At 59.9% G+C, this 11,453-nt stretch overlaps 1 protein-coding gene across 2 annotated transcripts; it reads left to right on the top strand.

The window, feature by feature from the left end:
- Positions 1-414: 414 nt before the first annotated feature.
- NCKIPSD (NCK interacting protein with SH3 domain) lies at positions 415-11,172 on the top strand. 2 transcript variants are annotated; one of them, XM_082413550.1, is made up of 13 exons: positions 544-729; positions 3,302-3,411; positions 3,634-3,838; positions 4,011-4,101; positions 4,355-4,845; positions 6,109-6,279; positions 6,424-6,510; positions 6,599-6,737; positions 6,822-6,902; positions 7,094-7,222; positions 7,330-7,422; positions 7,549-7,721; positions 10,266-11,172. In XM_082413550.1, the coding sequence occupies exons 1-13, from the start codon at positions 559-561 to the stop codon at positions 10,467-10,469; spliced, it is 2,145 nt and encodes a 714-aa protein (XP_082269676.1). In that variant the 5' UTR covers positions 544-558; the 3' UTR covers positions 10,470-11,172. The 2 variants fall into 2 exon arrangements, with proteins under 2 accessions (XP_082269677.1, XP_082269676.1); XM_082413551.1 differs by lacking the exon at positions 6,822-6,902 and having other exon boundaries at positions 415-729.
- Positions 11,173-11,453: the final 281 nt, after the last annotated feature.

Below are 11,453 nucleotides of genomic sequence, written 5' to 3'. Positions count from 1 at the left end.
CGGGCCCCGCGGGCGCCTCCAAGTGCCTCAAGATCCAGCAACGGGACTACCCTCACGGGGTCGCCGTTCTTATGTTAGTAGGTCAGGTCCCACTCCCCTGGGGTGGCAAGGACGCATGGGACTGTCAGCACAGGACAGAGGCTCTGTCTTTGGGCTGCGGGCGGAGCGCTCCTTCGGGAAGTAGGATGGGCCGCAGCACTAGGGCTTGGGCGGGTAAAGGGAGTGGAGGGCCGGGCGGGAAAGCTGGGTCTGGGGCTCTAGGGAGGGTGCTGGGGCGGGGAGTCGGGAGCTTGGAGACGCAGAAGTCCACGGAAGGGGCGGAAAAGACAGCAGATTCTCGTGGGCCGCGCCGGGCCGCGCAGCCTGTGGACACTAGGGGGCGCCGCGCTTCTGCGCAGGAGCCGACACATCCCGGGGCGGGGCTGCGGCGGGCGGGCGGGCGCGCGCGCGCACGCGCCGTGTGTCACGGGGCAGGGCGAGCGCGGTGAGGCGCTCCTGGCCTGGCGTCCTGGTTCCGCAGACCCTGCTGTCTCTCCTGCCCCGGCCCGGCTCACCCTCATGTACCGCGCGCTGTACGCGTTCCGCTCGGCGGAGCCCAACGCGCTGGCGTTCGCCGCGGGCGAGACCTTCCTGGTTCTGGAGCGCAGCAGCGCGCACTGGTGGCTGGCGGCGCGGGCGCGCAGTGGCGAGACGGGCTACGTGCCGCCCGCCTACCTGCGCCGCCTGCAGGTGAGTGTGCCCCTCCCCGGCCCGGCCTCAGCCGCCCCTAGACTGAGCTCCAACATAGGCTCGCAGGACAGACGCCGGCACCCCAGGCCCGCCGGGACCTCCAGCAGATAAGGAGTTTGAGAACCTGACCGTGAAACCCCAGGAGGACTGGGACCCTAAGAGCCCGCGCCCCCACCCAAGACCAGGGCCTTGACAGCCAACTCTGAGGACTCAGATCTACCAAAAGCCCAACTCTGGGACTGAGACTCCTCGGGATCCCAGAGCCATTGGGCCCCAACATCTGAACCCCCATCCGAATAGAATTCAAGAGTCAGTCCTGAGATTCCAGCACACCAAATTCTGAGCAGTTCCCCAGATCACTGAGACCCCAGAATTAATTGGCCCCTTCCCTGGATCACCAGGATCCCACACTTTTGCCTCCTTTTCCTCAGCTTCCACCACTGAGACCCGGGCAACTCTGGACACTGCCTGTTTCCCCACCATCTTCCATGCCTTCACACCCCCTCCCCCATTTGGAACTGAGAGCCATGGACACCCCCCTCCCCTAAATGACCCCCCAAGCCCTGAGACCTCAGTATCTTTTACTCTCCTGTACTCAGTCACCCCCGAAGCCCTTCCTAAGACACCTTCGTCAGTTCACTTTGAACCAGGGATCCCAGGCCCTGCCGACACTCCCTGACACTACTCTCCCTAACCTCTTTCACAAGCCTCAGGCCCTGACTTTTCAGACTTCCTTTCTCTGAAGATGAGGGAGCTCCATCCGTCCTTGGCCCCCAGCCTGGGGTGGGGGCTGCTCCCATTGCAAGGAAGTGAGACCTCCCCATGGCGTCCCCTGGTCTGGCTTTGGCCCCATTTCCTTCCAGTGGAGTCTGCAGCCCCAGTTCCTGTTTCCCCAAGAATAGTCCTGGTATGAAGGCTGGGATGTGTTGTCTCCAGCTGGTCTATTCTGATCACAGGGGGAAGGAGGGCCTGGAGCCTCCAGGTCTGCCCTGTGCCAGACACCCCCGCCCCATCCTAGTCCATAGCCTTTAGGAAACATCCTGTCCCAACCCAGTTTAGGACAGAAATAACAGGATAAATTTGGAGATGTCATCTGGTCTTACCAGAGGGGATGGGCCCTCGTCCCTAAACCCTTGGCCTCATGGCATCTAGGAGTGTCTGGGTAAGAGTGAGAGCCCTGGACACCAGGGCTGCTGGGTCCAGGGTGAGCATGTCAGACCCAGCCTCTCCGGAGCTGGGAGCTTGTTGGAGGCCTCTGAGGAAAGTCTTGCCTCTTCCCCGAGGGCCCAAGAGGCCCCTCCCCTGCCTGGGCCACTGGGGCTGGGTGTTTGGGGAGGGCAGAGAGGCTACCATCTTGTCTATCTGTTGGTTTCTTGCTGCATATCTCCCTCTGTCTTCGTCTCCGTGGCTCTCTCTGTATCTCGGTGTCATTCTGACTCTCCACTTGTGTGTGTTTCTTCCTCTGACTCTCTCCCCTTCTCTGTCTCCAAATCTCAATTTCTTTCTGCGTTGTCTCCCTCTGCTTCTCTCTCTCCCTCTCTCTCTCCCTCCCTCCCTCTATCTCTCCATCTTTCTTGCTTTCTGTGTATCATCTGTCTTTCTCTCTCTGTCCCCCTTTCTGTCTGCTGTCTCCTGCACTCTGACACGCCCCATGCTATCTGGAGGGCTTTGCTGACCTCTGAGTCCATCTGTCTGTCCCCATCAGAGAAGCTTCTCAAACCCACTCTGGTGTGATGTCACCTTAGTTCTGAGGCTCCTATGCCTGATGGACCATGTGTGCCAGGGGCAGCGAAGGGTGGGAGTGGCTGGTCCCACAGCTGCCACCCCCTACTCTGTACTCCATGCCAGCCAGGCTGGGTAGATTGGACCCCTGAGTTGCTGCGGATGGCAACACAGAATCTGGGGCAGGGGCCAGGTCCTGCGCTCATGTCTGTCTTTTGCCACAGACACAGAACTGCTGCTTCCCAGTGCAGGTCTGGAGGATTCCTGGAACAGCTTGAGGGGATGGGGGCTGGCAGCAGGGGTGGAGAGAGGAGATCCCTTTGGCCTGTCTTCAGCTACCAGGGCCTGCAGAAGGCTCTCTGAGAACAGGGCCGTTCTGGAGTGTGACCTTGGTTTTGTGAAGGATCAGCAAGATCCAGAGTGATTTGTTAAGACTTTCAGACACTAGAGGCTCCCTGCTTGGCATCTCAGCCTGGGATCTGAGCCAAGCCTGGGGATAGACGAAGTGTGTACTCCTGGCCTCAAACCGAGGGTCCGTGGGCTGTGGTTTTGCTCTAGACCCCAGGTTTTCGGCGACATCTTAGCTGAGAGCCTCACTGTGAGGTAAAATCCTGAGCGGGGCCCCAATATATAAAGCAGCAGCATGGGCCCTCCCCGTGGCCCAGCTCCCTGAGTGACGCAGTTTGAGAAGCCCATTTCATATTCTAGTTCGGCTTGCTGTGTTCACATCTGGCATTACAGGCTTTAGCTGTAGTGGTCCTTTGTCTGCCCCGGGCTCCATCCTGGGCTGGCTCTGGGCTCAGTACCTCACTTGGCCCCCAGGCCTAACTGCCCACCCCTGCCCCCACAGGGCCTGGAGCAGGATGTCCTCCAAGCCATTGACAGGGCCATTGAGGCTGTGCACAATGCAGCCATGCGGGATGGTGGCAAGTACAGCCTGGAGCAGCGCGGGATCCTCCAGTGAGTGGGGCGGGAGAACCTCCCAATAAGCACCGTGGGGTGGGGTCCTTCAGTGAGTACTGGGGATGCCAGCAGTGTTGGTAGTGCAGAGTGGGGCGGAGCATGAGGGCAGTGGGAGGTTGGGGAGCCTGGGCTAGGGTGGGCCGCATCCCACGAGGAGCATGTGACGACTTGGGGAGTCGTAAGGTAACTCCCCCAATAACCTCCCTGTCCCTCCCTCAGGAAGCTGATCCACCACCGGAAAGAGACCCTGTCCCGCAGAGGCCCCTCAGCCCCCAACCCTGCAACTATGACCCCATCCACCAGTGACCACCACCTGGATGCTGCTGCTGCCAGGCAGCCCAATGGGGTGTGTAGAGCTGGGTTCGAGCGGCAGCACAGCCTGCCCAGTTCTGAGTATCTTGGGGCAGATGGAGGCCTCTACCAGGTACATGGTGAGAACATCCTGGGGAAGGGAGGTGGGTGGAGCTTAAGGCTTTGTCCAGAGGCTCCAGGGGTCCACTGGGGTCAGCGGTGCCGCCTGGAGCCATAGTCCTGCCCATGCCAAGCTCAGGGCGCTAGCCAGGTCGTACCCTCAGATCCCACTTCTGTCCTCCCAGATCCCACCACAGCCTCGCCGAGCAGCACCCGCCACGCCACCCCCACCCGTGAAGCGCCGAGACCGTGAGGCCCTAGTGGCCTTGGGGAGTGGTGAGAAGGCGGGGTTGGGGGACTGGGGGGGCACCCTGTGCTTGGAATGGTTACTCTGCCTATGTCAGGGAACTGGGGGCTCCAGGCTTGGGGGGAAGACAGGGCACGTGTTGGGGCAATTGGGGGTTCTGGGCTTGGTGGGACGGTCTGGCATAGGAACTAGGCCCTGTAGTGGGGGGCGGGGGCTCTGGGCTTGGAGGGGTTGGGGCCCCCAGGGGGCTGCCCTAGCACAGCATCCCCTCTCTGCCCACAGGCGGCCGCAACGCCACGCCCTCTGGGGGCAGTTCTGTGTCCAGCAGCTCCTCTGTCGGCAGCACCTCCCTTGACACACTCTATACCGGCTCCAGCTCATCGGAGCCAGGCCCCAGCTGCTCACCCACGCCCCCACCTGTGCCCCGCCGAGGCACGCATACCACTGTGTCCCAAGCCCAGCCCCCTCCCTCCAAGGTGCCAAACTCGGAGCCCCCTAAAGAGGAGGTAGCGGTTGATACAGCCCCAGCCCCTGATGAGCTGGAAGCCCTGGGTGCGCTGAGCCTGGGGACCACAGAAGAGAAGGCGCTGGCTGAGACTGCTGTGCCCAGGACCATCGGGGCAGAGCTGATGGAGCTCGTGCGGAGGAACACTGGCCTGAGCCACGAGCTGTGCCGAGTGGCCATTGGCGTCGTGGTGGGTCACATCCAGGCCTCTGTGCCGGCCAGCTCACCTATCATGGAGCAGGTCCTCCTCTCACTGGTAGAGGGCAAGGTGAGGGTGGGCTACAGGGTCAGGGGCCTCCCCATCCTGGGGCCGCCCTACAGCCTCTGCCCCTTCCCCATCCTCACACTGTGTCCAGCCTTTACCTGACAGGTCTTTGTTGAGCTCTAGCTCTTGGCTTCCTTGTGCTGGGTGCTGGGGACATTTGGGCTGATCCCTGAAGGAGAAAGGATGGAAGAGTATTCCAGGCAGAGGCTCAGGCTGGACGAGGGCCTTGAGGCAGGACCGAGCTTGGCTCGCAGGAAGAAGTGGAACAAGGCCAGCATGGCTGGAACACAGGGAGTGAGGGAGGGAGCAAGTGGTGTGGTTGGAGGTGAGACCTGGGGCAGGTGACAGTTGAGACAGCTGTGGGTGGCCAGGAGTTCTCTCAGGCTGCAGGGAAGGAATGGACATAAGGCATGAGAGAGGGCAGTGCCATGCTGGTCTTGGCAGTGGAGAGCAATGGGTGCTTCGAGAGCTATGATGGAGGCCTGAGTGCTGACTGAGATGTGAATGAGGTGTGTGTGCATCATAGGCGGGTGGGATCCTTTGCCAAGTTTGGGGCACTGGTCAGGGAGCAGGACTGGGGGGCATGAGCCCAGTCTACACGGTGGGGGCCAGATGGGCCAGAGGTCTCTCCTTAGGGCTCCATGGCTCCTGCAGCTCTAGTTTGGGGTGTGGGGAGCAGTGAGTCAGTGGGCTTGCCTGTGCTGGGACACTGGATGGCAGGGTCAAGAGGAACACGGGAGGTGGGTGGATGACAGGCCTGTCCCACTTTGTGTAGAATCAGGGGGTGGAGTCTCAGTCACATTCAGGCGGTGAGGAGTCGGTGGCCTTCCTCATGGAGGATGTTTATCCAGGTCTGGGACAGGAGGCAAGTGGTTGGAAAACACCCCACAGATGTGTCTCATGCAGAATCCTGTCCCAGACGGTTGTTAAGACTTGGGGGCAGTGGAATTACTTGGGGAGGGGGTACAGAACTGGGTCAGTGCCCGTGGGGGCCTCGATGTTGAGGGATGGGCTGTGGGAGCAGGTCTTTTGTGGGAGCTTGATGGGAGCAGCGGGGAGGAGGGAAGAGAACCGGGAGCTGGTCCCCTCACCCTTCCTGGGACGACGCTGGCTCCAGGCAGCTCTGGTAGGTGAGGCTGGGGCCCCCTGCCTGACACTGGCCTGGAGCTCATGCCATGACCTCAGGGTCTAGGTTGAACTCCAGGCCTTGTGGGCCTCCTGGAGATGGTGAGGGGCAAGTGTGCTGAGCCAGACCTCTTCCTCCAGGACCTGAGCACTGCCCTGCCCTCAGGGCAGGTCTGCCACGACCAGCAGAGGCTGGAAGTGATCTTTGCAGACCTGGCCCGGCGGAAGGATGACGCCCAGCAGCGCAGCTGGGCCCTGTATGAGGACGAGGGTGTCATCCGCTGCTACCTGGAGGAGCTGCTGCACATTCTGGTGCGGGCTGAGGGCCCCCACGTGTCCCCCACCCCTGCCCCATCCCTCCCCAGTGCTCGGGAGTCTCCCCTACTTGTCCTCAGCTCACTCAACATGTGGCCACCTCACACTGAGTGACTCCATCACACTTCGTCCTCCCCACAGACGGATGCAGACCCTGAAGTTTGCAAGAAAATGTGCAAGAGGAATGAGTTCGAGTCTGTCCTGGCCTTGGTGGCCTATTACCAAATGGTGTGTGCGAAACAGAGGGGAGGGGGTACAGAGGGACCTGGGTAGAGGTGGGGGTTCCGGGCACTGAGCACACAGGGTCCCCTGCCAGGAGCACCGGGTGTCACTGCGGCTGCTGCTCCTCAAGTGCTTCGGCGCCATGTGCAGCCTGGACGCAGCCATCATCTCCACACTAGTGTCATCTGTGCTGCCTGTGGAGCTGGCGCGGGACATGCAGACAGACACGCAGGGTGAGCGAGGGGCAGCTTCCTGCCATCTAGGGAGGTTCCCGCCATCTGGGGGGAGGCTCTGACCGCTGCTTTGCTCCCCCACAGACCATCAGAAACTCTGTTACTCCGCCCTCATTCTGGCCATGGTCTTCTCCATGGGGGAGGCAGTGCCCTATGCACACTATGGTAAGAAGGCAGGTCACTGACCAGCTAATCACAGAGAGCCCACAGCCCACTGGAGGTGGGCCCCATGGCCCGAGGGGCCCACTGACCATAGTCTGACTGAATGTCCCCAGGGCTCACAGAAACCCAGGGAGGCTGGGTGGTGTGGGGTGTGTGATGGGGGGGCTGCAGACTTCCACGTGCCCCTCTCCCAGAGCACCTAGGCACACCCTTCGCCCAGTTCCTGCTGAGCATCGTTGAGGACGGACTGCCCTTGGACACCACTGAGCAACTGCCGGATCTCTGCATGAATCTACTTCTGGCTCTCAATTTGCACCTGCCAGGTGGGGGCAGGGCCTGACGGGGGTGGCTGACTCCGCCGTAGGGGGGAGGAGGGGCGCTCTCCAGGCTTAGCACCTGTGCTGTTGTCTACCCCCGTGTCCTTCCTCAGCCCCTGACCAGAACTTCATCATGGCCGCCCTGAGCAAACACGCCAATGTCAAGATCTTCTCCGAGAAGCTACTGTTGCTCCTGAACAGAGGGGGTGAGGGCCCAGGAATCTGTGCGGGGCCCCTTCGATGTCCTTTGACTCCATGACCCCTGTAACTCGCTGGGGTGACTCTGGGCCCCCTCGAGGACTGCCCTGACGCCTCTTCCCCCTGCCTTCTAGATGACCCCGTGCGCATCTTTAAGCATGAGCCTCAGCCGCCACACTCCGTCCTCAAGTTCCTGCAGGACGTGTTCGCCAGCCCCGCCACAGCTGCCATCTTCTACCACACGGATATGATGGCGCTCATCGACATCACCGTGCGGCACATCGCGGACCTGTCGCCTGGAGATAAGGTGCCTGGGGATGGCAGCTGTGTAGAAACTAACAAAAGGGGGGGACCTGACACTGAATGGAGACGAGGGCGAGGGGCACTGCTGGAGCCGGGTAAGTGTGGGAGGCTGCTCAACCATGACAGATGTGCCAAGACCCAAGGGAGCCCGCCATGAGGTGATCAGGGGTGGGCTGTCCGAAGAAAGCAAGAGTGGAGGGAGTGGTGGGAGGTGAGGAGGAGGAAGTGGAGTTTACACAAAGCCTTGGAGGCTGCAGCGGGAGGTTGTCACCTCTTCTCTGGGGCAGGGGAAGTGATCCAATTACCATCCTGAATGAAACAGAGACTGTGAGAGCACAGCAGAAGCGGGAGGCCGGTGAGGAGGCGGCTACAGCCCAAGTGGCACGGATAGGGTGGGAGAGGAGGTCAGGCCGGGGTGTGTTGGAAGTGGGTTGGCAGGGCTTGCTGCTGGATTGGTCTGGAGCAACCGGGTGGATGAAGTGCTGATTGCTCAGGTGGGGAAGAACTTTTGAATAGAGTTGTGTTTTGATGTGTCAAGACTGAGAAGATACCTGCTGGACATCCAGGTACAGAGGATGTCAGGGAGGCACTGGGGTGTGAGTTGGGACTGGAAAGAGACACTTTGGAGTTGGCTGTGCATAGATGTGCTGGGAAGCCTGTGACAGTGCGGTCACCTAGGGTGTGGGATGGATGGGACAGAGGGAAGCACAGGCCTCAGCCCAGGGCACAGTCAGGGCATGTAGGGAGACACCCAGGAGGAAAACCAAGAGAGCAGGAGCCCAGAGCCACGTGTATGGAGGAGGAGGGGGATGAGCCGTCTCCACAGTTAGGAGCCCGAGTGAGATGAGGCCTGAGAATGAGCCACGGGATTCGCCACATGGAGATGAGGCATGATTCACAAGCAGAGTCCATGGAGTGGAGGGAAGAGAGTTCGAGTGGGAAGTTGAAGAGAGGATTTGAAGTTGGAGGGGAGTGGAAAGGGGGAAGGCGGGAGCAGTGAATGGAGACAAGCTTCGTGTGTTTTTAAGTGAAGGGGAGCAGAAAAAGGTGGGGGATCACTGGAGGGAGACATGGGGTCAGGGAAAGTCTTTTAAAGGTGGGAGATGCTGGTGCATGTCTGAGCCAGAGGGAATGATCCAGCAAGCCAATTGTGGAGAAACGGCTGATGTGTTGGGAGAGTCAGCCACTGCGGGTGTCAAGTAGGTCAGGCAGCGGGGGAGGGTCCAGGCCCCCGTGGAGGGATGGCCTCTGGCAGGAGCCGGGGCAGTTCATTCACTGGGGACAGGTGAGGTGTGGGTGCTGGGGGAAGACCAGGCGTTTCTGAAAGTTTGCTTGTTTTCTGCATGAAGCACAAAGCCAACTGATCAGGCAGTTTAGGTTTGGGAAATGGAGAGAAGGTGGGCAGTGGTCCTTTCAGGAGCAGTGAACGTGGCAGAGGAAAGTGGCAGGGGTGCCAGGCAGTGAGGTTTGTGGTGGGGAATGCCGTTCAAGCCTGCGCAAGGCTCTGTAATTGTCTGCTGCTTAGCTACTAGGATTTGATAAACAGGTGCTTTTTGGTTTGACCAGGGTTGGGAGTTAGCAGGGTGATGCTGCCTAAAGAAGGTTTGAGTATTGACTCCTCTAATCAGAGGTAAAGAGAGAAATGAGGGATGGTGAGGCAGGCAAATGGAGGAAAAAATGCTGGCGCCAGGTCAATGGATCAGGGTCTCAGTGAGGATAAGGAGCAGCTGGGGTGTCAGACTGGAGTGGTTCTTGGAGCCGTTAAAGCCAGAGGTGCTGCGAGGGTGGGTTGGCGGGGGGTGTTGGAGATGGATTCAGGGCACACGTAGAAGGTAAGACGGCCGGGTTTTACTGGGACGGATTGGACTTGGGGTGTGGGGAGAAAGGAACCGGAGGGGACACGTACAGTTTTGGCTCGAGCACTTGAATGGACAGCAGTGCTCTTTATTAAAATAAAGAGCATGAGAAAGCCTTCAGCTTTGGGAAGATGGGGAAGATCACGAGTTTGATGGTTGTTATGTGAGTTTGAGTTCTCTCTGAGATAAGCAGGAGGTGACAAGTGGGCAGTTGGATTTTCTCATCTGCAGCTCACCGGAGAGTCTCTGCAAGAGGTTTGAGTGGGGGTCACTATTTGAAGCTGTGCGTGTGAATGAGATCTTACAGGGTGAGAGGATAGAGTGAGAAGCAGAGGGCCTCCAACAGACAGACAGCAGCCCCACAGGGGCCCAGCATTACAGGAGGGGTGCGGGCTCGCTGCTTCCCCTCGCCACCTCTCTGAGGCAGGACTTCCCTGGGCCGGCCGCATTCTGGGACTGTGTGTGTCTCAGATGATTCATTTATTCACTTACTTATTCAACGACTATCAAAGGCCAGTTCTGTGCCAGGTCCACTCTGGGCGCTGGGGATGCAACCCTGATCTTCAGTGGTGTGAGGTGGTCCACAGCCCTGGGGTCTGTGTGGCTGCCAGGAGGCAGTAGTGGCCTGTCCCTGTCTGGTGGCAGTCTCAGTGCCTCCCTGGGGTCCCTGAGCTTGCCTGCTCTCCCCACAGCTTCGCATGGAGTACCTCTCCCTGATGCACGCTGTGGTCCGCTCCACACCCTACCTACAGCACCGCCACCGGCTCCCCGACCTGCAGGCCACACTGCGACGCATCCTAACCGAGGAGGAAGCCTCGCCTCAGTGCCAGATGGACCGCATGATTGTCCAAGAGATGTGCAAGGAATTCCCGGTGCTGGGCGAGGCCCCCAGCTAGCACCTTCTTTTCCTCCCTTCCCTGCAGCCCTGGGTAGGGTGTAGGGGACTCGGAGGCTTGGCCCTAAGAATGTTTTGCACTGACAGTTTGAGGGGAGGTGATGGTGGAAGGGACCTAAGCAGGGACCCCTACCTGAAACAGAGCTAATGAGAGGGGCCAAGCGCAGGATTAGGGACCACGCGCTGGGAGCTATGCTGGGGCAGGGGGAGTGTGAACTGAAGCCCCTCCATCTCCTGCTGGGCTGCCTCTTCAGCATGCCTCCCCACCCCACACACATGCACACTCAGAGTCCTGCTGCTGCTCCAGGCTGGGCCAGAGCCCTCATCCCCCGCGCCCACCTGGTCTGTGTCCTGGGCTTCAGCAAGCCGTGTCCCTGGGGTGAGAGGAGGCACCTTCCGCCAGCTCCGTTCTTTGCCTTAGCTTCGCAGTGAGTGCTGCTCATGTGCTCTGTCCCCCCAGCTGCCACCCCGTGGGGGGTCTCTGCCCCTCACTCCAGCCCCCAGAGGTCTTGGCCAAGCTGCTGCTTTGAAAGCAGAGTCTTAGAGACAGGCCATCCACCCTGGAACCTCACAGAACGAGGTGATGGCACTGATAAAGCCAATGACAGAATCTATTTTCTCTGTAAAAACGTAGACCGAAAAGCCATGTGTATTTTCCTATGTGCTGCAGCTCAGCTTGGAAATAAATCACAGGCATCTGGAAACAGGCTTCCCTGTATGATCCTGAGTGGTGGTGGGAGAGGATGGGTGGGGGCGCTGGGGCCTCAGGACCTCATCACTAGCTTGCCCTGTCCTCTCCAGCCTGAGGAGGTGATGGTCCCTGACAGGCCTCTCCATCGAGGTCCCTTGAGCCCTGTTCCAGCCTCTCTTCCCTGGGTTCCCACTTCTGGGCCACGGCCACAGCCACTGAGAGCCCCGTGGTCCATTTGCAGGTGACTGCCCCTCCAGGCTTCACTTACATCTTTCTTTGCCTTGAATGCCGTGT

This window comes from Balaenoptera physalus (assembly GCF_965194825.1).
Source record: "Balaenoptera physalus genome assembly, chromosome: 11".
In the NCBI taxonomy this organism is placed as follows: Eukaryota; Metazoa; Chordata; class Mammalia; order Artiodactyla; family Balaenopteridae; genus Balaenoptera; species Balaenoptera physalus.
Note: the sequence above shows the minus strand (reverse complement) of the source record. Positions and strands in the feature narration are given on the sequence as shown.

Excerpts from the sequence above, each read along its gene's own strand:
- NCKIPSD (XM_082413550.1), top strand. The coding sequence starts at position 559 with ATGTACCGCGCGCTGTACGCGTTCCGCTCGGCGGAGCCCAACGCGCTG. Across the intron at positions 3,839-4,010 it reads CAGATGGAGGCCTCTACCAG|ATCCCACCACAGCCTCGCCG; the intron begins GTACATGGTGAG and ends CTGTCCTCCCAG. Across the intron at positions 4,102-4,354 it reads CCTAGTGGCCTTGGGGAGTG|GCGGCCGCAACGCCACGCCC; the intron begins GTGAGAAGGCGG and ends CTCTGCCCACAG.